Genomic DNA, 26946 nt, shown 5'->3' on the forward strand with positions numbered 1-26946 from the left:
TGGGATGGACTGGGATTGACTGGGATGGACTGGGATGGGACTGGGATGGACTGGGATTGACTGGGATGGACTGGGATGGGACTGGGATGGACTGGGATGGACTGGGATTGACTGGGATGGACTGGGATGGGACTGGGATGGACTGGGATGGACTGGGATGGACTGGGATTGACTGGGATGGACTGGGATGGGACTGGGATGGGACTGGGATGGACTGGGAGGAACTGGGAGGTCAATGAGAGGTCACTGGGAGGGACTGGGAGGGACTGGGAGCGACTGGGATGGACTGGGATGGGCTGGGATGGACTGGGAGGGACTGGGGGGGACTGGGGGGGACTGGGGGGGACTGGGGGGGACTGGGAATGGACTGGGATGGACTGGGATGAACTGGGAGGAACTGGGAGGTCAATGAGAGGTCACTGGGATGGACTGTGAGGGACTGGGATGGACTGGGATGGACTGGGATGGACTGGGAAGGGACTGGGAGGGACTGGGATGGACTGGGATGGACTGGGAGGGACTGGGATGGACTGGGATGGACTGGGATGGACTGGGAAGGGACTGGGAGGGACTGGGATGGACTGGGATGGACTGGGGGGGGCACTGGGACGGACTGGGAAGGGACTGGGGCTGTACTGGGAGCACTGGGAAGGGACTGGGGGGCACTGGGCTGTACTGGGGTGGCTGTACTGGTCTGTACTGGGAGCACTGAGGGGTCTGTACTGGTCTGTACTTGTCCATACTGGTCCGTACTGGTCTGTACTGGGAGCATTGGGGGGGCTGTACTGGTCTGTACTGGTCCGTACTGGTGTGAACTGGTCCGTACTGGTCTGTACTGGTCTGTACTGGTCCATACTGGTCCGTACTGGTCCGTACTGGGAGCGTGGCCCCGCGCGGGGGAAACGACCCAGGGGACACCAGGGTGGGGGAGGGGGGTGTGTCCCTGTCCCCCCCCAGTGACGTCACCGCCCCTCCCCCCCTCCCATTGGCTGCTCCTCCCCCCGCCCCGCGACCCCTCCCCCCGCCCACGTGCCACGGAACTGGGAGGGACTGGGAGGAACTGGGAGGAACTGGGAGGGGAATGGGAGGGACTGGGAGGGACTGGGAGGAACTGGGAGGGACTGGGAGGGACTGGGAGGGACTGGGAGGAACTGGGAGGGACTGGGAGGAACTGGGAGGAACTGGGAGGAACTGGGAGGAACTGGGAGGAGTTTATTGAGTTCCGCACAGCCCCGGGGACACCACGGGCTCCCACGGGGACACTTTGGGGACAGCCAGACCCCCCCTGTCCTCCCCAGCGGGGCTTGGGGACACTCTGGGGACACTCTGGGGACACTTTGGGGACAGCCAGACCCCTCCTGTCCTCCCCAGAGGGACCTGGGGACACTTTGGGGACCCCCTGTCCTCGCCAGAGGGGTCTGGGGACACTCTGGGGACACTTTGGGGACCCCCAGCCCCTTGTCCCCATCCAGGGGGTCACTGGCCAGACTGGGGGACGCTTTGGGGACCCTCAGGTCACCCCCTGTCCCCACAGAGGGACCCAGGGACACTTTGGGGACACTTTGGGGACCTCCAGCCCCTTGTCCCCAGCCTGGGGGTCGCTGCCTGTCCTTGGGGCCACCCTGGGGACACCTTGGGGACCCCGGGACCACCCCAGTGCCACCTTGGGGACCCTGAGGCCAATCTGAGGAACCCGGGGCCACCTCAGGGCCACCTTGGGGCCACCCTGGGAACTTCGAGGACCCCAGGACCACCCTGGGGACACCTTGGGGACCTTGAGGCTGCTCTGGGGACCCCGGGGCCACCTCAGGGCCACCTCGGGGACCCCAGGATCATCCTGAGGCCACCCTGGTGCCACCTTGGGGACCCTGTGGCTACCTTGGGGACACCTTGGGGCCATCCCGGTGTCACCTTGGGGACCTTGAGGCCACCTTGGGGACCCCAGGATCACCTTGGGACCACCCTGGTGCCACCTTGGGGACCCTGGGGCCACCCTGGGGACCCTGAGGCCACTCTGAGGACCCCAGGGCCACCTCGGGGCCACCTCAGGGCCACTTGGGGACACTCTGGGAACCTTGAGGAACCTGGGACCACCCTGGTGCCACCTTGGGGACCTTGAGGCTACCCTGGGGACCCCAGGACCACCTTGGGACCACCCTGGTGCAACCTTGGGGACCCTGGGGCTACCTTGGGGACACCTTGGGGCCATCCCACTGTCACCTTGGGGACCTTGAGGCCACCTTGGGGACCCCGGTGCCACCCCGGTGCCACCCGTGTCCCTGTCACTGCCCGCCCGGTGGCTCCTGTGTCCCGGCCCCGGGGGTCCCGTTGGCTTTGCCCAGGGTGACAGCGGTGGCCGCTGGCCCTTGGGGACTGTCCCCAGCCTCCGCCTTGGGCGCGGCGGCCAGCGGGGAGCCGCCGGTGGCACTTGGGGACATGTGCGGGGCGGGGGCGCCGGGGGCGGTGGCACCTTTGCTGTCCCCGGCGGCGGGCAGGGACACCACGATGTACTTCTGCACGGCGCTGGTGGCACCGCTGGTGGCGCCGGTGGCACCGCCGGTGGCACCGCTGGCGACGGCGGGACCCGACACCAGTTTGACCAGCGGCTGCACGCTGGGGACAGTGGTGGTGACAGGGGAGGTGGCCGTGGGCGCGGGGGACGTGCTCAGGGTGATCACCTGCGGGGACACGGCGGGGACACGGCCTGGTGGCACCTGCGAGGTGGCACCTGCGAGGTGGCACCTGATGGCCGTGCCCCGCTCGTGTCCCCAATGTCCCTGATCCCCGTGATGTCCCCACAATGTCCCCCCCAACGTCCCACCAATGTCCCCAATGCCCCCAGTGATGTCCCCAGTGATGTCCCCAATGATGTCCCCAATGTCCCACCAATGTCCCCAATGATGTCCCCATGATGTCCCCACTGTCCCCAATGATGTCCCCAGTGTCCCAATGCTGTCCCCAGTGTCCCAAATGATGTCCCAAATGATGTCCCCAATGCTGTCCCCACTGACCCCAGTGTACCCAATGCTGTCCCCAGTGATGTCCCCAGTGTCCCCAGTGATGTCCCCAATGCTGTCCCCAGTGTCCCCAGTGTCCCCAGTGATGTCCCCAGTGTCCCCAGTGTCCCCAGTGATGTCCCCAGTGATGTCCCCAATGCTGTCCCCAGTGTCCCCAGTGTCCCCAGTGTCCCCAGTGTCCCCAGTGATGTCCCCAGTGTCCCCAATGCTGTCCCCAGTGTCCCCAATGCTGTCCCCAGTGATGTCCCCAGTGTCCCCAATGCTGTCCCCAGTGTCCCCAATGCTGTCCCCAGTGTCCCCCAGTGTCCCCAGTATCCCCAGTGTCCCCAGTGATGTCCCCCAGTGTCCCCAGTGTCCCCAGTGATGTCCCCCAGTGTCCCCAGTGTCCCCTCACCTGCTGGCTGGCGCTGCTGGCCGAGGACATGACGATGAATTTGGGGGGGGGTGGCGAGGGCTGGGTGGGGGTCCCGGGGCGGCCCGAGGCCAGCGTGGGGACAGGGACGGGGACAGGGACGGGCAGGGCGATGGCACTGGGGACCTTGATGATGCTGGGGGGGCGCGGGGGCCCCCCCGGGGCCTGCGGGGCCTGCGACAGCGTCAGCGTGGGGCGCGGCTGTGGGGACAACGGGGACAGTTAGGGACATGGGGACATGGGGACATGGGGACATTGGGGACATTGGGGACACTGGGGACAGCGTCAGCGTGGGGCGCGGCTGTGGGGACAACGGGGACAGTTAGGGACATGGGGACATTGGGGACATGGGGACATGGGGACATTGGGGACATGGGGACATTGGGGACACTGGGGACATGGGGACATTGGGGACATTGGGGACATGGGGACAGCGTCAGCGTGGGGCGCGGCTGTGGGGACAACGGGGACAGTTAGGGACATTGGGGACACTGGGGACAGCGTCAGCGTGGGGCGCGGCTGTGGGGACAATGGGGACAGTTAGGGACATGGGGACATGGGGACATTGGGGACATTGGGGACACGGGGACAGCGTCAGCGTGGGGCGCGGCTGTGGGGACAACGGGGACAGTTAGGGACATGGGGACATGGGGACACTGGGGACACGGGGACAGCGTCAGCGTGGGGCGCGGCTGTGGGGACAACAGGGACAGTTAGGGACATGGGGACATTGGGATATGGGGACATTGGGGACATGGGGACATTGGGGACATGGGGACAGTGTCAGCGTGGGGCGCGGCTGTGGGGACAGTGGGGACATTGGGGGGACATTGGGGACATTGGTACATTGGGGACAGTGGGGACATTGGGGACACTGGGGACCGTTAGGGACATGGGGACATTGGGGACACTGGGGGGACAGTGGGGACATTGGGGACATGGGGACATTGGGGACACAGGGACAGCGTCAGCATGGGGCATGGCTGTGGGGACAACGGGGACATTGGGGACATGGGGACATTGGGGGGACAGTGGGGACACTGGGGACACTGGGGACAGTTAGGGACATGGGGACACTGGGGACACTGGGGGATTGGGGACATTGGGGGGACATTGGGGACATTTGGAACAGTGGGGGGACAGTGGGGACATTGGGGACAGCGTCAGCATGGGGCACGGCTGTGGTGACCGGGGGACAGGGACAGGGGGACATTGGGGACAGAGTTGGGGACAGAGTTGGGGACATTAGGGACAGAATTAGGGATATCTGGGACTTGGGGACACAGAGACAGAGACAGGGACAGTGTTAAGGACATGGGGACAAGAGGACATTGGGGATAATGGGGACACAGGGGACAGGAGGACCCAGGGACATTGGGGACACAGGGACATGGGGACAGCAATCACGGGGAGGACAGGGGGACACACGGACACAGGAGGGGACAAAGCTCCCGAGAGGGGACACCTGGAGCCTCCAGGGTGTCCCCAAGGCCACCCACGACACAGTGGCTGCAAAACCCCACCCCCGGTGTCCCCTCCCTGTCCCCTCCCTGTCCCCAGTGTCCCATCCCAGTGTCCCCTCCCTGTCCCCAATGTCCCATCCCAGTGTCCCCTCCCTGTCCCCAGTGTCCCCTCCCTGTCCCCAGTGTCCCATCCCAGTGTCCCCTCCCTGTCCCCAGTGTCCCCTCCCTGTCCCCAGTGTCCCATCCCAGTGTCCCCTCCCTGTCCCCAGTGTCGCACCCCCAGTGTCCCCAAGTGTCCCCAAGCTCACCTGGCTGCTGGTGGTCCTGGTCACCTGCTGGGCCTGCAGGGTCACCTGTGCCCCGATGTCCCCAATCCCCCCAGTGTCCCCAACCCCACCAATCCCCCCGATGTCCCCAATGTCCCCAATCCTCCCGATGTCCCCAATCCCCCCAATGTCCCCAATGTCCCCAATGTCCCCAGTGTCACCTGGGTGATGGTCAGCGTGGTCCTGTTGACCTGCTGGGCCTGCAGGGCCGCCTGTGCCCGCTGTGTCCCCATTGTCCCCGATGTCCCCAATCCCCCCGATGTCCCCAATGTCCCCAGTGTCACCTGGGTGATGGTCAGGGTGGTCCTGTTGACCTGCTGGGCCTGCAGGGCCGCCTGTGCCCACTGTGTCCCCAATGTCCCCAATCCCCCCGATGTCCCCCATCCCCCCGATGTCCCCCATCCCCCCAGTGTCCCCAGTGTCCCCATTGTCCCCAGTGTCCCCAGTGTCACCTGGGTGATGGTCAGCGTGGTCCTGTTGACCTGCTGGGCCTGCAGGGCCGCCTGTGCCCGCTGTGTCCCCAATGTCCCCATTGTCCCCAATCCCCCCGATGTCCCCAATCCCCCCGATGTCCCCCATCCCCCCGATGTCCCCAGTGTCCCCAGTGTCACCTGGGTGATGGTCAGGGTGGTCCTGTTGACCTGCTGGGCCTGCAGGGCCGCCTGTGCCCGCTGTGTCCCCATTGTCCCCAATCCCCCCGATGTCCCCGATGTCCCCAATCCCCCCAGTGTCCCCAGTGTCCCCAGTGTCACCTGGGTGATGGTCAGCGTGGTCCTGTTGACCTGCTGGGCCTGCAGGGCCGCCTGTGCCCGCTGTGTCCCCAGTGTCCCCAATCCCCCCGATGTCCCCATTGTCCCCAGTGTCCCCAGTGTCCCCAATGTCCCCAGTGTCACCTGGGTGATGGTCAGGGTGGTCCTGTTGACCTGCTGGGCCTGCAGGGCCGCCTGTGCCCGCTGTGTCCCCAGTGTCCCCAATCCCCCCAATCCCCCCAACCCCACCAATCCCCCCGATGTCCCCAGTGTCCCCAGTGTCCCCAGTGTCACCTGGGTGATGGTCAGCGTGGTCCTGTTGACCTGCTGGGCCTGCAGGGCCGCCTGTGCCCGCGCTTTCACCACGTGGGAGCAGAGGAGCCCCCCCAGGTACCCGAAATCCCCCCGGTAACACTCGGGGCTGTCGGGGGGGGGGCGCGCCTTGGCCAGCACGGGGGCACAGTGCTTCTGTGGGGACATTGGGGACATCAGAGTGACATCAGAGTGACACTGGGGACATCAGAGTGACATTGGGGACATGGGGACATCACTGGGGATATCCCCAGCACGGGGGCACAGTGCTTCTGTGGGGACATTGGGGACATCAGAGTGACATCAGAGTGACACTGGGGACATCAGAGTGACATTGGGGACATGGGGACATCACTGGGGATATCCCCAGCACGGGGGCACAGTGCTTCTGTGGGGACATTGGGGACATCAGAGTGACATCAGAGTGACACTGGGGACATCAGAGTGACACTGGGGACATGGGGACAGCCCCAGCACGGGGGCACAGTGCTTCTGTGGGGACATTGGGGACATCAGAGTGACATCAGAGTGACACTGGGGACATGGGGACAGCCCCAGCACGGGGGCACAGTGCTTCTGTGGGGACATTGGGGACATCAGAGTGACATCAGAGTGACACTGGGGACACGGGGACAGCCCCAGCACGGGGGCACAGTGCTTCTGTGGGGACATTGGGGACATCAGAGTGACATCAGAGTGACACTGGGGACATCAGAGTGACACTGGGGACATGGGGACATCACTGGGGATATCCCAGCACGGGGGCACAGTGCTTCTGTGGGGACATTGGGGACATCAGGGGGACACTGGGGACACGGGGATCCAGTTTTCCCTATGTGTCCCCAAGCTGTCCCCAAGGTGTCCCCAATGTCCCCAATGTCCCCCATGTCCCAGATACCCTCAATGTCCCCCTCAATCTCCCCAAGGTTTTCCCAATGTCCCCAGTGTCCCCCAATGTCCCCAATGTCCCCAATGTCCCCCAATGTCCCCAATATCCCCAATGTCCCCAATGTCCCCCCAGTGTCCCCAATGTCCCCAATGTCCCCCCAATGTCCCCAATATCCCCAATGCCCCCCAATGTCCCCAATGTCACCAATGTCCCCAAAGCCCCCAATCCCCCCAATCCCCCCAATGTCCCCAATGTCCCCAACCCCCCAATGTCCCCCAATGTCCCCAATGTCTCCAATGTCCCCGGTGTCCCCAATGTCCCCAATGTCCCCCAATGTCCCCAATGTCCCCAATGTCCCCAATATCCCCAACTGTCCCCAGTGTCCCCAATGTCCCCCAATGTCCCCAATGTCCCCAGTGTCCCCAATGTCCCCAATGTCCCCCAATGTCCCCCCAATGTCCCCCAATGCCCCCAATGTCCCCAATGTCCCCCCAATGTTACCCAATGTCCCCAATGTCCCCAATGTCCCCAATGTCCCCCAATGTCCCCAATGTCCCCAATGTCCCCAATGTCCCCCCAATGTCCCCAATGTCCCCCCAATGTCCCCAATGTCCCCCAATGTCCCCAGTGTCCCCAATGTCCCCAATGTCCCCAATGTCCCCAATGTCCCCCAATGTCCCCAATGTCCCCAATGTCCCCAACTGTCCCCAGTGTCCCCAATGTCCCCCAATGTCCCCAGTGTCCCCAATGTCCCCAATGTCCCCAGTGTCCCCAGTGTCCCCAATGTCCCCCCAATGTCCCCAATGTCCCCAGTGTCCCCAATGTCCCCAAGTCCCCCAATGTCCCCCAATGTCCCCAATGTCCCCCAATGTCCCCAACGCCCCAAATGTCCCCAATGTCCCCAGTGTCCCCAATGTCCCCAATGTCCCCAATGTCCCCAGTGTCCCCTGTCCCTGTCCCCACTGACCAGCAGCAGGCTCTGCACGTGGTCGGCTCCGATGCGGTCGATGGTGCTCACCACCGGCCCTTCCAGAATGTTCCGCACGCGCTCGCCCTCGGCCGGCAGCCGCGGCAGGATCAGCGTCTTGATCACCTGGGGACATCGAGGGGACATTGGGGACATCTGGGGACACTGGGGATATCTGGGGACATTGGGGACATCTGGGGACACTGGGGGACACTGGGGGACATTGGGGACATCTGGGGACACTGGGGGACGCGGGGACACAGGGACACCATGGGGCAGGATCAGCGTCTTGATCACCTGGGGACACCTTGGGGACACCTTGGGGACATCTGGGGACACTGGGGGACACTGGGGGACACTGTGGGGATATCTGGGGACACTGGGGGACACTGGGGGATGTGGGGACACAGGGACACCATGGGGCAGGATCAGCGTCTTGATCACCTGGGGACATCGAGGGGACATTGGGGACATTGGGAGACATTGGAGGGACACCTTGGGGACATCTGGGGACACTGTGGGGACATCTGGGGACACTGGGGGACATCGGGGGACGTGGGGACACCACGGGAACACCACAGGGCAGGATCAGCGTCTTGATCACCTGGGGACATCGAGGGGACATTGGGGACATTGGGGGACACCTTGGGGACATTGGGGGACACCTTGGGGACATCTGCAGGACATGGGGACACTGGGGGGATTGGGGACACCCTGGGGACACAGGGACACCGTGGGGCAGGATCAGCACCTTGATCACCTTGGGGACACCTTGGGGACACCTTGGGGACACCGCGGGGATTGGGGACGTTGGGGGACATTGGGGGACAGGTGACACAGGTGACACACAGCTGTCCCCCGGTGTCACACAGGTGTCCCAGGTGTGTCCTCAGGTGTCACAGGTGTGTCCTCAGGTGTGTCCCAGGTGTCCCCAGGTGTGTCCCAGGTGTCCCAGGTGTCCCCAGCTGTCCCCAGGTGTGTCCCCCAGCTGTCCCCAGCTGTCCCCAGGTGTGTCCCCAGGTGTCCCCAGGTGTCCCCAGCTGTCCCCAGCTGTCCCCAGGTGTCACTCACGTCGTGGCCCAGCTCAGCCAGTCCCGCGATGGAGCCGTAGCGCGTGGTCCAGGGGGTCTTGTCATCCACCCAGCTCTGGGGACACGGTGACACTCGGTGACACTCGGTGACACTCGGTGACACAGTGACACTCGGTGACACTCGGTGACACTCGGTGACACACAGTGACACACAGACTGACCCTGACCCCAAACCCTGACCCCAAACCCTGACCCCAAACCCCAAACCCTGACCCCAAACCCTGACCCCAAACCCTGACCCCAAACCCTGACCCCAAACCCTGACCCCAAACCCCAAACCCTGACCCCAAACCCCAAACCCTGACCCCAAACCCCAAACCCTGACCCCAAACCCTGACCCCAAACCCTGACCCCAAACCCCAAACCCTGACCCCAAACCCCAAACCCTGACCCCAAACCCTGACCCCAAACCCTGACCCCTGACCCCAAACCCTGACCCCAAACCCTGACCCCAAACCCCAAACCCTGACCCCAAACCCCAAACCCCAAACCCTGACCCCAAACCCCAAACCCTGACCCCAAACCCCAAACCCTGACCCCAAACCCCAAACCCTGACCCCAAACCCTGACCCCAAACCCTGACCCCTGACCCCAAACCCTGACCCCAAACCCTGACCCCAAACCCCAAACCCTGACCCCAAACCCTGACCCCAAACCCCAAACCCTGACCCCAAACCCCAAACCCTGACCCCAAACCCTGACCCCAAACCCTGACCCCAAACCCCAAACCCTGACCCCAAACCCCAAACCCCACCTTGGTGAAGGTTTTGGTGATGCGGGACTGGATGTTGTTGGTGGTGGTGCTGAAGTTCTTGCACACCTGTGCCACCAGCCCTGACCCCAAACCCTGACCCCAAACCCCAAACCCTGACCCCAAACCCTGACCCCAAACCCTGACCCCAAACCCTGACCCCAAACCCTGACCCCAAACCCTGACCCCAAACCCCAAACCCTGACCCCAAACCCCAAACCCCAAACCCTGACCCCAAACCCCAAACCCTGACCCCAAACCCCAAACCCTGACCCCAAACCCCAAACCCTGACCCCAAACCCTGACCCCAAACCCCAAACCCTGACCCCAAACCCCAAACCCTGACCCCAAACCCCAAACCCCACCTTGGTGAAGGTTTTGGTGATGCGGGACTGGATGTTGTTGGTGGTGGTGCTGAAGTTCTTGCACACCTGTGCCACCAGCCCTGACCCCAAACCCTGACCCCAAACCCTGACCCCTGACCCCAAACCCTGACCCCAAACCCTGACCCCAAACCCTGACCCCAAACCCTGACCCCAAACCCCAAACCCCACCTTGGTGAAGGTTTTGGTGATGCGGGACTGGATGTTGTTGGTGGTGGTGCTGAAGTTCTTGCACACCTGTGCCACCAGCCGTGCAGCGAAGTCCCGCAGCGCCCAGTGGTTGTCGACGTCGGGGCGCAGGCAGAGCTGGCGGCTGACGATGCACGTCATGACAGCGGGGATCAGCTCGTGCAGCTGCGGACAGGTGAGATACAGGTGAGATACAGGTGAGACAGGTGTCATCACCGCCGGGATCAGCTCGTGCAGCTGCGGACAGGTGAGGGACAGGTGAGACATGGACAGGTGAGACAGGTGAGATACAGGTGAGACAAGTGTCATGACAGCGGGGATCAGCTCGTGCAGCTGCGGACAGGTGAGATACAGGTGAGACACAGACAGGTGAGACATGGACAGGTGAGACAGGTGAGACATGGACAGGTGAGATATGGACAGGTGTCATGACAGCAGGGATCAGCTCGTGCAGCTGCGGACAGGTGAGAGACAGGTGAGACATGGACAGGTGAGACATGGACAGGTGAGACATGGACAGGTGAGACATGGACAGGTGTCATGACAGCAGGGATCAGCTCGTGCAGCTGCGGACAGGTGAGGGACAGGTGAGACAGGTGAGACATGGACAGGTGAGACATGGACAGGTGAGACATGGACAGGTGAGACATGGACAGGTGTCATGACAGCGGGGATCAGCTCGTGCAGCTGTGGACAGGTGAGGGACAGGTGAGACAGGTGAGACAGGTGAGGGACAGGTGAGACATGGACAGGTGAGACAGGTGAGACATGGACAGGTGAGACATGGACAGGTGAGATATGGACAGGTGTCATCACTGCCGGGATCAGCTCGTGCAGCTGCGGACAGGTGAGACATGGACAGGTGAGATATGGACAGGTGAGATATGGACAGGTGAGACATGGACAGGTGAGACATGGACAGGTGAGATATGGACAGGTGAGACATGGACAGGTGACACATGGACAGGTGAGATATGGACAGGTGAGACATGGACAGGTGACACATGGACAGGTGAGACATGGACAGGTGACACATGGACAGGTGAGACATGGACAGGTGAGATATGGACAGGTGAGATATGGACAGGTGAGACATGGACAGGTGACACATGGACAGGTGAGATATGGACAGGTGAGACATGGACAGGTGACACATGGACAGGTGAGACATGGACAGGTGACACATGGACAGGTGAGACATGGACAGGTGAGATATGGACAGGTGAGATATGGACAGGTGAGACATGGACAGGTGAGATATGGACAGGTGAGATATGGACAGGTGAGACATGGACAGGTGAGATACAGGTGAGACAGGTGTCATGACAGCGGGGATCAGCTCGTGCAGCTGCAGACAGGGGAGACATGGACAGGTGAGATACAGGTGAGATACAGGTGTCATCACCGCTGGGATCAGCTCGTGCAGCTGCAGACAGGTGAGAGACAGGTGAGATATGGACAGGTGAGATACAGGTGAGATATGGACAGGTGAGACAGGTGAGATATGGACAGGTGAGACAGGTGTCATCACCGCCGGGATCAGCTCGTGGAGCTGGGGACAGGTGAGAGACAGGTGAGATACAGGTGAGAGACAGGTGAGATACAGGTGACACAGAAGGTGACACAGGTGACACAGGTGACACACAGGTGACACAGGTGACACACACAGGTGACACAGGTGACACAGGTGACACAGGTGACACGTATTTCTCCAGGTACAGCGTGGGGTTGTCCATCAGGGACAGGTGAGGACAGAGGTGACAGGGGTGACACAGGGGTGACACAGGGGTGACACAGGGGGTGACACAGGTGACAGGGGTGACACAGGTGACACAGAAGGTGACACAGGTGACACAGGTGACACACACAGGTGACACAGGTGACACAGGTGACACACAGGTGACACACACAGGTGACACAGGTGACACTCACGTATTTCTCCAGGTACAGCGTGGGGTTGTCCATCAGCGCCTTCACCATGCGCATCAGGTAAATGAGCAGCGCCAGATTGTTCTGCACCACGTTCACCCGCACCTGGGGACAGCCACAGGTGACATGGGACACCTGGGGACACCTGGGGACACCTGGGGACAGCTGGGGACAGCTGGAGACACCTGGGGACAGCTGGGGACAGCTGGGGACACACCTGGGGACAGCCACAGGTGACATGGGACAGCTGGGGACACTGGGGACACCTGGGGACAGCTGGGGACACACCTGGGGACACACCTGGGGACACACCTGGGGACACTGGGGACAGCTGGGGACACACCTGGGGACACGTGGGGACACCTGGGGACACCTGGGGACAGCTGGGGACACACCTGGGGACACTGGGGACAGCTGGGGACACACCTGGGGACACCTGGGGACAGCTGGGGACAGCTGGGGACACCTGGGACACACCTGGGGACACCTGGGGACACACCTGGGGACACGTGGGGACACCTGGGGACAGCTGGGGACACCTGGGGACAGTCCCAGGATTTTGGGGTGGATTCCCAGGATTTTGGGGCAGGATTTTGGGGCAGGATTTTGGGGCGCATTCCTGGGATTTTGGGGCAGGATTTTGGGGCGCATTCCCAGGATTTTGGGGCAGGATTTTGGGGCGCATTCCCGGGATTTTGGGGCAGGATTTTGGGGCGCATTCCTGGGATTTTGGGGCAGGATTTTGGGGCGCATTCCCGGGATTTTGGGGCAGGATTTTGGGGCGCATTCCCGGGATTTTGGGGCAGGATTTTGGGGTGGATTCCCGGGATTTTGGGGCAGGATTTTGGGGCAGGATTTTGGGGTGGATTCCCGGGATTTTGGGGCAGGATTTTGGGGCGCATTCCCGGGATTTTGGGGTCCCTCACCCCCTCGGAGATGAAGGTGCTGAAGCGCGGCAGCATCTGGTACAGGCCGGGGTCGGTGGCGATGCTCTGCAGGGCCTCCTGCGGGGACATCGCGGCGTTTTGGGGCCTTTTGGGGCATTTTGGGGCATTTTGGGGCCTTTTGGGGCATTTTGGGGCGTTTTTGGGATTTTTAGGGATTTTTGGACATTTTTTGAGGGATTTTTGGGGCATTTTTGGGGTGGTTTTGGGGCATTTTTGGGTGGCTTTGGGGGGATTTTGGGGGTGGTTTTGGAGAATTTTGGGGGGATTTGGGGGCATTTTGGGACATCTTGGGGTTGTGGGGGCATTTTTGGGGTGGTTTTGGGGTGGTTTTGGGGGATTTTGGGGAATTTTGGGGGATTTTGGGGGATTTTGGAACATCTTGGTGTGGCTTTGGAGAATTATGGGGCATTTTTGAGGTGATTTTTGGGGCATTTTTGGGGTGGTTTTGGGGGATTTTGGGGGATTTTGGAGGATTTGGGGGAATTTTGGGGGATTTTGGGGGATTTTGGGGGATTTTGGAACATCTTGGTGTGGCTTTGGAGAATTATGGGGCATTTTTGGGGTGATTTTGGGGCATTTTTGGGGTGGTTTTGAGGGATTTTGGGGTGTTTTGGGGGCATTTTTGGGGTGGTTTTGGGGGGATTTTGGGGCATTTTTGGGGTGATTTTTGGGGTGGTTTTAAGGGATTTTTTGGGGTGGTTTTGGGGGGATTTTTTGGGGTGGTTTGGGGGGATTTTGGGGTGGTTTTGCAGCAGATTTGGGGAATTTTGTGGGGATTTTGGGGCCTACAGAAGGTTCTGGACTCTGCAGGTTTTTGGGGGATTTTGGGGTGATTTTGAGGGATTTTTTTTGGGGTGGTTTTGAGGTGGTTTGGGGGGATTTTGGGGAATTTTGGAACATCTTGGTGTGGCTTTGGAGAATTATGGGGCATTTTTGGGGTGGTTTTGAGGGATTTTGGGGTGGTTTTGGGGTGATTTTGGGGTATTTTTGAGGGATTTTTGGAAGCATTTTTTGGGGCATTTTTGGGGGATTTTGGGGTGGTTTTGAGGGATTTTTTGGGGTGGTTTTGAGGTGGTTTGGGGGGATTTTGGGGTGGTTTTGAGGGATTTTTTGGGGTGGTTTTGGGGTGATTTTGGGGTGTTTTTGAGGGGATTTTGGGGTGGTTTGGGGGGATTTTGGGGTGGTTTTGCAGCAGATTTGGGGGATTTTGTGTAGATTTTGGGGCCTATAGAAGGTTCTGGACTCTGCAGGATTTTGGGGTGATTTTGGGTCATTTTTGGGGCATTTTGGGGTGTTTTTGGGGTGATTTTGGGATGGTTTTGAGGGATTTTTTGAGGCATTTTTGGGGTGGTTTTGGGGGATTTTGTGGTGTTTTAGGGTCCCTGTGGCTCTGTGGGATTTTGGGGTGATGTTTGGGGTGGTTTTGAGGGATTTTTGGGATGGTTTTGGGGTGATTTTGGGGTGATTTCGGGGTGGTTTTGAGGGATTTTTTGAAGCATTTTTTGGGGCATTTTTGAGGGATTTTGGGGTGGTTTTGCAGCAGATTTGGGGGATTTTGGGGCCTACGGAAGGTTCTGGACTCTGCAGGTTTTTGGGGTGTTTTTGGGGTGTTTTGGGGTGTTTTTGGGGTGTTTTTGGGGTGTTTCTGGGTGGTTTTGGGGTGTTTTTGGGTGGTTTTGGGGTGTTTTTGGGGTGATTATGGGGTGTTTTTGGGTGTTTTTGGGGTGCTTTTGGGGTGCTTTTGGGGTTTTTTTGGGGTGATTTTGGAGTGATTTTGGGGTGGTTTTGGGGGATTTTTTGGGGTGGTTTTGAGGTGGTTTGGGGGGATTTTGGGGGTGATTTTTGGGGTGTTTTTGTGGTGGTTTGGGGTGTTTTTGGGGTGTTTTTGGGGTGTTTTTGGGGTGATTTTGTGGTGTTTTTGGGGTGTTTTTGGGGTGATTCTGGGGTGACTCACAGCCCGTTTGGCCTCGCAGGAGCCCACGCAAGCCTCGGTGGGGGCAGATTTGGGGGATTTTGTGGGGTTTTCATGGGGATTTTGGGGCCTACGGAAGGTTCTGGACCCTGCAGGTTTTTGGGGTGTTTTTGGGGTGTTTTTGGGGTGACTCACAGCCCGTTTGGCCTCGCAGGAGCCCACACAAGCCTCGGTGATCTCCTTGTAGTAGAGCTGCTGCTCCACCGACAGCTCGTGGACGCTGCGCGGCTTCAGCCGCAGGGGGGGCCCCTCCAGCATCGGGGGCTTCTTCTCCTTCCCTTTTTGGGGCACCCCAAAATATCACTGAACCCCCCCCAAAAATCTCACTGATGCTCCTAAACCCCCCTGATCTCCCCAAACCTCCCAAATGCCCCAAAATCCTAAAAGTTCTTCTTCAAACTTCTCTGAATTCCCACCCCAAATCTCCCCAGACCACCCTAAACCTCCTCCAGACCCCCAAAACTCTCTTTAACCCCCAAATTCCACCAAAATCGACCAAAATCCCCCCAAGCCGCCCCAAATCACCCTTAGACCACTCCAAATGTCCCTTAAACCACCCCAAATCTCCAAAAAATCCCTCCCCAATCCCCCCAAAACCACCCCAAAACTCTTAAAATCCCCCAAACCACTCCAAATCCCCCTCAACCCCCCCAAAATCCCTCCCCAAACCCCAAACATGCCCCAAATCCCCCCCAAGTCCTCATTAAACCTCCCCAAACCCCCCAAATCTCCCTTTTAACCACCCCAAACCGCCTCAAACCATCCCAAATCTCCCAAAATCCCCCCAAATCACCCTAAATCCCCCAAATCCTCCTCAAACCACCCCAAATCCCCCCTAAAACCACCCCAAATCCCCCCCAAGTCTCCCAAATTCCCCTTAAATCCCCCCAAATTCCCCTCAACCGCCCCAAATCACCCCCCAAACCACCCCAAATTTCCCCCAAACCCCCCTCAAACCACCCCAAATCCCCCCCAAGTCTCCCAAATTCCCTTTAAATCTCCCCAAAACCCCCCAAATTCCCCTCAAACCACCCCAAACCCCCCCCAAATTCCCCCAAACCAACCCAAAATCCTTCTCCAAACCCCAAACCCCCCCAAATCTCCCTTTAAACCACCCCAAATCCCCCTCAAACCACCCTAAACCACCCCAAATTCCCCTCAAACCACCCCAAATCCCCCCAAGTCTCCCAAATTCCCCTCAAACCACCCCAAATCCCCCCAAATCCCCCTCAAACCACCCCAAATCCCCCCAAATCCCCCTCAAACCACCCCAAATCCCCCCAAATTCCCCCAAACCAACCCAAAATCCTTCTCCAAACCCCCCCAAATCTCCCTTTAAACCACCCCAAATCCCCCTCAAACCACCCTAAACCACCCCAAATCCCCCTCAAACCACCCCAAATCCCCCTCAAACCACCCCAAATCCCCCTCAAACCACCCAAAACCCCCCCAAATCCCCCTCAAACCCCCCCAAACCCCCCCAAATCTCCCTCAAACCCCCCCAAAACCCCCCCAAATCCCCATTCCCACCTTTTCCGTCGCCCCCGGCCCCTCCCGGCCCTTTGGATTTCGGGGTCCCCTCGTCCTCCTGGCCGGGCTTGGCCGATTTCAGGGGTTCGGTGGCCTCGGCCTTCTGCTGCTCCTTGGGGGCTTGGGGGGCAGCAGAACGGGGTCAGGGGGTCCCCAAAACGGGGGGGAAGGGGAGGAATTTGGGGTTTTGGGGGGGATTTTTGGGGTGACGCACCTGGCGGGGGATTTTCGGGGATGGCCGGCTGCACCCCCTCGATGCTGAGCCAGTGGGCTGGGGGGGGAACCCCAAAAACGGGGAGATCAGGCTGGAATCACCCCAAAATCTGCACCAGGATCCCCCAAATCCACCCTCCCCACCCCGGCCTTGAGAAGACCCTGCTCTGAAACCCCCAAACTGCCCGAAATCAGCCCAAAAATCCCCCCCAGAATTCCCAAATTCCACATCCAACCCCACAGATTCCCCCTGTGGTGCCACAAATCTCCCTCAAACTCACTCCAGCCCCCCAAATCCCTTCAAAATCCCCCCAAATCACCCCAAAACACCTTTCAAACTCCCCAAATCCCTTCAAAATCCCCCCAAATCACCCCAAAACACCTTTCAAACTCCCCAAATCCCTTCAAAATCCCCCCAAATCCCCCCAAAACACCTTTCAAACTCCCCAAATCCCTTCAAAATCCCCCCAAATCCCCCCAAAACTCCCTCCCACATTCCCAAATCCCCTCAAATCCCCCAAAATTCCACCAAAATCCCCCCAAATTCCCTGCAGAATTCCCAAATCCCCCCAAAACTCCCCCCGACATTCCCAAATCCCCTCAAATTCCCCCAAAATCTCCCCAAATCCCCCCCAAATTTCCTCCAGAACTCCCAAATCCCCTCAAATCCCCCCAAATTCCGCCAAAATCCCCCCAAATTCCCCCCAGGATTCCCAAATCCCCCCCAAATTCCCCCCAAATCTCCCCAAAATTCCCAAATCCCACCCAAATTCCACCAAAATCCCCCCAAATTCCCCCAGAATCTCCCCAAATCCCCCCCAAACTCCCTCCAGAATTCCCAAATCCCCCCAAATCCGCCCCAGAATTCCCAAATTCCCCCAAATCTCCCCAAATTCCCCCCAAAACTCCCCAAATCCCCCCAGAACTCCCTCCCACATTCCCAAATCCCCTCAAATCCCCCCAAATTCCCCCAAAATCTCCCCAAATTCTCCCCAGAATTCCCAAATCCCCCCAAAACTCCCCAAATCCCCCCCAAAACTCCCTCCCACGTTTCCAAATCCCCCCAAGTCCCCCAAAATCTCCCCAAATTCCCTCCAGAATTCCCAAATCTCCCCCAAATCTCCTCAAATCCCCCCCAAACTCCCTCCAGAATTCCCAAATCCCCTCAAATCCCCCCAAATCCCCTCAAATTCCCCCAAAATTCCACCAAAATCCCCCCAAATTCCCTGCAGAATTCCCAAATCCCCCCAAACCCCCCCCAGAATTCCCAAATTCCCCCAAAGTCTCCCTAAATTCCCCCAGAATTCCCAAATCCCCCCCAAATTCCACCAAAATCCCCCCAAATCCCCCCCAAACTCCCTCCAGAATTCCCAAATCCCCTCAAATCCCCCCAAATTCCGCCAGAATCTCCCCAAATCCCCCCAAACTTCCTCCAGAATTCCCAAATCCCCCCAGAATTCCCAGATTCCCCCAAAATCTCCCCAAATTCCCCACAGAATTCCCAAATCCCCCCCAAATTCCACCAAAATCCCCCCAAATCCCCCCCAAACTCCCTCCAGAATTCCCAAATCCCCCCCAGAATTCCCAAATTCCCCCAAATCTCCCCAAATTCCCCCCAAATCCCCCCAAATTCCCCCCAAATCCCCCCAAATCCCCCCAGCTGCCGTCCCCACCCTTGAGGCAGACGTCCAGGGGCACCCTGGGCAGGGGGGTGTTGATGATGTCGCTCAAATCCACCTCTTTCTCCTCATAAAAATACAATTCCCGCCCGCCGCCGCTGGCAAAGCGGAACGGGATGAACTCCTGGGCGTGGAACCCGTACAGGGGCTGGGAAACGGGGAAAATCCGGAATCAGGGCCGTTTTCCTGCATTTTGGGGGGTTTTCCTGCATTTTGGGGGGTTTTCCTGCATTTTGGGGGGTTTTCCTGCATTTTGGGGGGTTTTCCTGCATTTTGGGGGGAATTCCCTCCGTTTCGGGGGGAATTTACCTCAATTTTGGGAGGTCTTCCCTCAATTTTGTGGGATTTTCTCTCAATTTTGGGAGGTTTTCCCTCAATTTTGTGGGAATTTTCATCAATTTTGGGCAGTTTCCCCTCAGTTTTTGGAGTTTTTCCCTCAATTTTGTGGGAATTTCCCTTAATTTTGAGAGTTTTCCCCTGAATTTCGTGGGAATTTTCATCAATTTTGACGGTGCTTCCCTCGGTTTTGGGCGAGTTTCCCTCAGGTTTGTGAGGTTTTCCCTCAATTTTGTGGGAATTTCCCTCATTTTTGGGCGGTTTCCCCTCAGTTTTGGGAGGTTTTCCCTCAGGATGAACTCCTGGGCGTGGAACCCGTACAGGGGCTGGGAAACGGGAAAAACCCGGAATCAGGGGCGTTTCCCTGCATTTTGGGGGGTTTTCCTGGATTTTGGGGGGAATTCCCTCCGTTTTGGGGGGAATTTACCTCAGTTTTGGGTGAGTTTCCCTCAGGTTTGGGACTTTTCCCCTCAATTTTGGGAGGTTTTCCCTCAGTTTTGGGGGAATTTTCATCAATTTTGGGAGGTTTTCCCTCAGTTTTGGGGGAATTTTCATCAATTTTCAGGGTGTTTCCCTCAGTTTTGGACGAGTTTCCCTCAGGTTTAGGAGATTTTCCTGGATTTTCTGGGAATTTCCCTCAATTTTGGGAGGTTTTCCCTCAGTTTTGTGGGAATTTCCCTCAATTTTGGGCAGTTTCCCCTCAGTTTTGGGAGGTTTTCCCCTCAGGATGAACTCCTGGGCGTGGAACCCGTACAGGGGCTGGGAAACGGGGAAAATCCGGAATCAGGGGCGTTTCCCTGCATTTTGGGGGGTTTTCCTGCATTTTGGGGGGAATTCCCTCTGTTTTGGGGGGAATTTCACTCAGTTTTGGGAGTGTTTCCCTCAGGTTTGGGAGTTTTTCCCTGGATTTTGTGGGATTTTCCCTCAATTTTGGGAGGTTTTCCCTCAATTTTGTGGGAATTTTCATCAATTTTGGGCAGTTTCCCCTCAGTTTTTGGAGTTTTTCCCTCAATTTTGTGGGAATTACCCTTAATTTTGAGAGTTTTCCCCTGAATTTCGTGGGAATTTTCATCAATTTTGAGGGTGCTTCCCTCAGTTTTGGGCGAGTTTCCCTCAGGTTTAGGAGATTTTTCTTGATTTTGTGGGAATTTCCTTCAATTTTGGGAGGTTTTCCCTCAATTTTGTGGGAATTTCCCTCATTTTTGGGCAGTTTCCCCTCAGTTTTGGGAGGTTTTCCCCTCAGGATGAACTCCTGGGCGTGGAACCCGTACAGGGGCTGGGAAACGGGAAAAATCCGGAATCAGGGGCGTTTCCCTGCATTTTGGGGGGTTTTCCTGGATTTTGGGGGGAATTCCCTCCGTTTTGGGGGGAATTTACCTCAATTTTGGGAGGTTTTCCCTCAATTTTGTGGGATTTTCTCTCAATTTTGGGAGGTTTTCCCTCAATTTTGTGGGAATTTTCATCAATTTTGAGACTGTTTCCCTCAGTTTTATGGGAATTTCCCTCAATTTTGGGATCTTTTCCCTCAATTTTGGAAGGTTTTTCCTCAGTTTTGCAGAAATTTCCCTCAATTTTGTGGGAATTTTCATCAATTTTGAGGGTGTTTCCCTCAGTTTTGTGGGAATTTTCCTCAATTTTGGGAGGTTTTCCCTCAATTTTGGAAGGTTTTTCCTCAGTTTTGCAGAAATTTCCCTCAATTTTGGGAGGTTTTCCCTCAATTTTGGGGGAATTTTCATCAATTTTGAGGGTGTTTCCCTCAGTTTTGGGCGAGTTTCCCTCAGATTTAGGAGATTTTCCTGGATTTTGTGGGAATTTCCCTCATTTTTGGGCAGTTTCCCCTCAGTTTTGGGAGGTTTTCCCCTCAGGATGAACTCCTGGGCGTGGAACCCGTACAGGGGCTGGGAAACGGGAAAAATCCGGAATCAGGGCCGTTTCCCTGCATTTTGGGGGTTTTCCTGGATTTTGGGGGGTTTTCCTGGATTTTGGGGAAAATTCCCTCCGTTTTGGGGGGAATTTCACTCATTTTTGGGCGAGTTTCCCTCAGGTTTGGGAGTTTTTCCCTCAATTTTGGGAGGTTTTCCCTCAGTTTTGTGGGAATTTCCCTCAATTTTGAGGGTGTTTCCCTCAGTTTTGGGGGAGTTTCCCTCAGGTTTAGGAGATTTTCCTGGATTTTGTGGGAATTTCCCTCAATTTTGGGGGAGTTTCTCTCAGGTCTGGGAGGTTTTCCTGGATTTTGTGGGAATTTTGTTCAATTTTGGGAGGTTTTCCCTCAGTTTTGTGGGAATTTCCCTCATTTTGGGGGAGTTTCCCTCAGATTTAGGAGGTTTTCCCTCAATTTTGCAGAAATTTCCCTTAATTTTGGGATCTTTTCCCTCAATTTTGGTAGGTTTTCCCTCAATTTTGTGGGAATTTTCATCAATTTTGAGGGTGTTTCCCTCAGTTTTGGGGGAGTTTCCCTCAAGGTTGGGAGATTTTCCTGGATTTTCTGGGAATTTCCCTCAATTTTGGGAGGTTTTCCCTCAGTTTTGCGGGAATTTCCCTCATTTTTGGGCAGTTTCCCCTCAGTTTTGGGAGGTTTTCCCCTCAGGATGAACTCCTGGGCGTGGAACCCGTACAGGGGCTGGGAAACGGGAAAAATCCGGAATCAGGGGCGTTTCCCTGCATTTTGGGGGGTTTTCCTGGATTTTGGGGGGTTTTCCTGCATTTTGGGGGGAATTCCCTCCGTTTCGGGGGGAATTTACCTCAATTTTGGGAGATTTTCCCCTCAGTTTTGTGGGAATTTTCATCAATTTTGAGGGTGTTTCCCTCAGTTTTGGGAGTTTTTCCCTCAATTTTGTGGGAATTTCCCTTAATTTTGGGAGGTTTTCCCTCAATTTGGTGGGAATTTTCATCAATTTTGAGGGTGTTTCCCTCAGTTTTGGACGAGTTTCCCTCAGGTTTAGGAGATTTTCCTGGATTTTCTGGGAATTTCCCTCAATTGTGGGAGGTTTTCCCTCAGTTTTGTGGGAATTTCCCTCATTTTTGGGCGGTTTCCCCTCAGTTTTGGGAGGTTTTCCCCTCAGGATGAACTCCTGGGCATGGAACCCGTACAGGGGCTGGGAAACGGGAAAAACCCGGAATCAGGGGCGTTTCCCTGCATTTTGGGGGGTTTTCCTGGATTTTGGGGGGAATTCACCTCAATTTTGGGGGGAATTTACCTCAATTTTGGGAGGTCTTCCCTCAATTTTGTGGGATTTTCTCTCAATTTTGGGAGGTTTTCCCTCAATTTGGTGGGAATTTTCATCAATTTTGAGGGTGTTTCCCTCAGTTTTGGGGGAGTTTCCCTCAGGTTTGTGAGGTTTTCCCTCAATTTTGTGGGAATTTCCCTCAATTTTGGGAGGTTTTCCTGGATTTTATGGGAATTTCCCTCATTTTTGGGCAGTTTCCCCTCAGTTTTGGGAAGTTTTCCCCTCAGGATGAACTCCTGGGCGTGGAACCCGTACAGGGGCTGGGAAACGGGAAAAATCCGAAATCAGGGGCGTTTCCCTGCATTTTGGGGGGTTTTCCTGGATTTTGGGGGGAATTCCCTCCGTTTTGGGGGGAATTTACCTCAGTTTTGGGAGGTTTTCCCTCAATTTTGTGGGATTTTCTCTCAATTTTGGGAGGTTTTCCCTCAGTTTTGTGGGAATTTTCATCGAATTTGAGGGTGTTTCCCTCAGTTTTGGGGGAGTTTCCCTCAGATTTAGGAGATTTTTCTTGATTTTGTGGGAATTTCCCTCATTTTTGGGAGGTTTTCCCTCAATTTTGTGGGAATTTCCCTCATTTTTGGGCAGTTTCCCCTCAGTTTTGGGAGGTTTTCCCCTCAGGATGAACTCCTGGGCGTGGAACCCGTACAGGGGCTGGGAAACGGGAAAAACCCGGAATCAGGGGCGTTTCCCTGCATTTTGGGGGGTTTTCCTGGATTTTGGGGGGAATTCACCTCAATTTTGGGGGGAATTTACCTCAGTTTTGGGAGGTTTTCCCTCAATTTTGTGGGAATTTTCATCAATTTTGAGACTGTTTCCCTCAGTTTTATGGGAATTTCCCTCAATTTTGGGATCTTTTCCCTCAATTTTGGAAGGTTTTTCCTCAGTTTTGCAGAAATTTCCCTCAATTTTGTGGGAATTTTCATCAATTTTGAGGGTGTTTCCCTCAGTTTTGTGGGAATTTCCCTCAATTTGGGAGGTTTTCCCTCAATTTTGGAAGGTTTTTCCTCAGTTTTGCAGAAATTTCCCTCAATTTCGGGAGGTTTTCCCTCAATTTTGTGGGAATTTTCATCAATTTTGAGGGTGTTTCCCTCGGTTTTGGGGGAGTTTCCCTCAGGTTTAGGAGATTTTCCTGGATTTTGTGGGAATTTCCCTCAATTTTGGGGGAGTTTCTCTCAGGTCTGGGAGGTTTTCCTGGATTTTGTGGGAATTTTGTTCAATTTTGGGAGGTTTTCCCTCAGTTTTGTGGGAATTTACCTCATTTTGGGGGCGTTTCCCTCAGATTTAGGAGGTTTTCCCTCAATTTTGCAGAAATTTCCCTCAATTTTGGGATGTTTTCCCTCAATTTTGTTAGGTTTTCCCTCAATTTTGTGGGAATTTTCATCAATTTTGAGGGTGTTTCCCTCAGTTTTGGGGGAGTTTCCCTCAAGGTTGGGAGTTTTTCCTTGATTTTCTGGGAATTTCCCTCAATTTTGTGATGTTTCCTTTTGAATTTTGGGCAGTTTCCCTCAGTTTTGGGAGAATTTCCCTCAACTCCCCAAAAAAGTTTCCTTTTGGATTTTAGGCAGTTTCCCTCAGGTTTTTCATTGATTTTGTGTGAATTTCCCTCAATTCTGAGGGAATTTCCTTGGATTTTGGAGAGGTTTCTGCAATTTGGGAGAAGTTTTCCCTCAGTTTTGTGGGAATTTCCCTCAATTTGAGAGGATTTCCCTCAGTTTTCTGAGTATTTCCTAGGATTTGGGGGTGTCTCCCTCAATTTTGGGGTGACCCCCTCATTTTTGGGGAGGTTTCTTTGGATTTGGAAGCATTTCTCTGGGTTTTGAAGACATTTCCCTCGATTTACCATGGATTTTTCTCAATTTTGGGGGGATTTCCTCCAATTTTTGGAAGGTTCCCCTTGATTTTAGGGCGTTCCCTCAATTCTGGGGCCTTCCCATCGATTTTGAGGGCAATTCCCTCAATTTTGGGGGAGTTTTACCTCCACATTTTTCAGTTTTAGGGCGAAATCCACGTCCCCGGTCGTGAGTTTCCGTCTCTTCCCCATGTGCATGAACTTGAGAGCGTCCTGTGGGGAAAAAAAAGAGATTTTAGAAACAAATTAGGGGGGAAAAAGGGGGTTCAGAAGGGTTCGGGATGAAAAAACGGGATTTGGGGGAAAAAAGGGGATTCAAGAAGGAATTGGGGTGGATTTGAGGGAAAAAGGGTTGGAAAAAAGAGAAGAAAAGAAAGCGAAAAGCGTTTTAAATTAGGAAAGCGGTGGGGGAAAGGGATGAAAAAGAGGTTTAGGATGGGAAAACGGGGGAAAAGGGATTTGGGGAGCAATTTGGAGAGCAAAGGGCGTTTAGGATGGAAAAAAAAGGGGGGAAAGGGAGATTTTGGGAGGAATTAAGGGGTGAAATGGAGGTTTGGGGAGGGTTTTGAGGGGAAAAAGAAGCTCCAGAATGGGAAATTGGGGGGAAAAAGGGGATTTGGAGGGGAATAATGGAGCTCAGGTGATTTTTTGGGGGAAAGTTTGAGCTCTAAGGCGGTCCCAGCCCCCCAATTTTGGGGTCTCCCCCTGCCCATTCCCACCTCCTGTACCCCCCAAATCTGGGGGTCTCCCCCTCACCTGCGCCACCTCCTTGAGGCGGTAGCTCGCCTCCTCCGCCAGCAGCTGGCACGTCTCCTCAGGGACCCCCGCCACCCCCATGGCCTCCGCCATCACCTTCATGGACTCGGCGGGCAGCAGCGTGTGGCTCAGCTTCAGTTTCTTCTCCTCCGCCATCTCCGCGCTCTCCCCGAGCCCTCCGAAGCCGGGGGACCCCCCAAAAGGGGCGGCGGGGCCGCAGGGGGAGCGCGGGGAGCCCCCGGCTGCTCCTCAGGCCGCTCCGGCCGCCGCCATCTTGGCGCGGCCCCTCAGCCCCGCCGCCATCTTAGCGCCCCGCCTCCCGCCGCCGCGGGTCCTGGACGGCGCCGCTTTTGCATAAAAAACCGGGGGTGAATCGACATCACATTGCCTGAAGACACCCGCGACAATTATTATCGCGATATGTCAGCGCGATACGAGGGTAAATCTGGGTTTGTCGAAGGTGCAGGAGGTGGCGGTAAATGCGGGTCACTACCGCCCTGCCAGGACCTGCAAAGAGGCGGGAAAGGGAGGCGGGGCTCGGTGTGTACGGCGCATGCGCGGGCTGGAGGCGCGCGGGGTAACGGAGTTGGGGGAGACCAATGAGGGAGGATGGGGGGGACTGGGGGGAACCATGAGGGAGAACGGGGGGACACTGAGGGGACACTGAGGGGACACTGAGGGGACATTGAGGGGGGACATTGCGGGGAGACAGCTGGGGACAGTGGGGGCATCATTGGTGAAACGGGGGAGACCATTGGAGAGAGAATGGGGGAGTCCACTGAGGGAAAATGGGGGGGGGTCCTTGCGGGGAATGGGGGAAACCATTGAGAAGAATGGGGGGGGAATGGGGGAGACCACTGGGGGGAAAAGGGGGGGGTCTCAGGGGGACCCTTGGGGGTCTCCTCCAGTCTGATCTCCCCCCCTCCCCCACAGGACGCTCGGCCATCGCCCCCTCCCCAAAAACCTCTCAGACCCCCCCAAACACCCCCAGACCCCCTCAAACTTCCCCTAAACCCCCTCAAACCACCCTAAGGACCCCCCCCCAAAACCCCCTCAGACCCTGAAAAACCGCCCCCAAACCCCCTCAGAACCCCAAATCCACCTCAAACCCCCCAAAAAACTGCCCCAAATGCCCTCGAATTCCCCCAGTCGCCCCCTAAACCCCCTTTAAATCATTCTAAACCCCCTTTAAGTCATTCTAAACGCCCTTTAAACCCCATTCAACCTCCCCAGACCCCCTTTAACCCCCCCAAATCTCCCCCAAACCTCCTTTAACCCCTTTAAACCCCCTCAAACCCCCTTTAACCACCCTTTAACCGCCCCAAACCCCCTTCAAACCCCCCCCAAAATCCCCCTTTAACCCTTTCACACCCCCTTAACCGCCCCAAACCCCCTTTAACCTCCCCAAACCCTCTTTAAACCCCTTTCACACTCCCCAAACACCCTTCACACACCCCAAATCCACCCCAAACCCCCTTTAGACCCCCTTTAACCCTTTCAACTCCCCCAAACCCCCCTCAGATCCCCCCCAAATCCCCTTCACACCCCCCTAAACCCCCCCAAATCCCCCCCAAATCCCCTTTAACCCCCCCAAACCCCCCAAATCCCCCCCAAACCCCCTTTAAACCCCCTTTAACCCTTTCAACTCCCCCAAACCCCCCTCAAATCCCCCCCAAATCCCCTTTAACCCCCCCCAAACCCCCCCCAAACCCCCTTTAAACGCCTTTCACACCCCTGAAACCCCCTTCACACCCCCCAAATCCACCCCAAACCCCCTTTAACCTCCCCAAACCCCCCCAAACCCCCTTTAACCCCCCCAAATCCCCTCCAAACCCCCTTCAAACCCCCTTTAACCCCCCCAAATCCCCCCCAAACCCCCTTCAAACCCCCTTTAACCCTTTCAACTCCCCCAAACCCCCTTTAACCCCCCCCAAATCCCCTTTAACCCCCCCAAATCCA

At 56.6% G+C, this 26946-nt stretch overlaps 1 protein-coding gene across 2 annotated transcripts; it reads right to left on the reverse strand.

The window, feature by feature from the left end:
* Positions 1–1192: 1192 nt before the first annotated feature.
* TAF6 (TATA-box binding protein associated factor 6) lies at positions 1193–25564 on the reverse strand. 2 transcript variants are annotated; one of them, XM_086871769.1, is made up of 14 exons: positions 24988–25564; positions 24358–24444; positions 18814–18967; positions 17142–17198; positions 16928–17047; positions 15533–15675; positions 13405–13482; positions 12482–12583; positions 10532–10714; positions 9207–9281; positions 8136–8261; positions 6262–6435; positions 3412–3630; positions 1193–2678 (listed from the first exon to the last, which is right to left on the reverse strand). In XM_086871769.1, exons 1-14 carry the CDS (start codon positions 25141–25143, stop codon positions 2283–2285), a joined length of 2070 nt encoding a protein of 689 aa, XP_086727895.1. In that variant the 5' UTR covers positions 25144–25564; the 3' UTR covers positions 1193–2282. The 2 variants fall into 2 exon arrangements, with proteins under 2 accessions (XP_086727895.1, XP_086727896.1); XM_086871770.1 differs by lacking the exon at positions 6262–6435.
* Between the last annotated feature and the right edge of the window lie 1382 nt (positions 25565–26946).

Source organism: Cyanistes caeruleus, chromosome 37 (genome assembly GCF_971803275.1).
Source record: "Cyanistes caeruleus chromosome 37, bCyaCae1.hap1.1, whole genome shotgun sequence".
Lineage (NCBI taxonomy): Eukaryota > Metazoa > Chordata > Aves > Passeriformes > Paridae > Cyanistes > Cyanistes caeruleus.

Bases quoted from the DNA above. Each gene is read 5' to 3' on its own strand.
- TAF6 (XM_086871769.1), bottom strand. From the start codon at position 25,143: ATGGCGGAGGAGAAGAAACTGAAGCTGAGCCACACGCTGCTGCCCGCC. The intron at 24,445-24,987 runs GTGAGGGGGAGA...TTTTCCCCACAG, and splicing joins GCCTCAAGGAGGTGGCGCAG to GACGCTCTCAAGTTCATGCA. The intron at 15,676-16,927 runs GTGGGAATGGGG...TGCCCCAAAAAG, and splicing joins GGCCGGGGGCGACGGAAAAG to GGAAGGAGAAGAAGCCCCCG.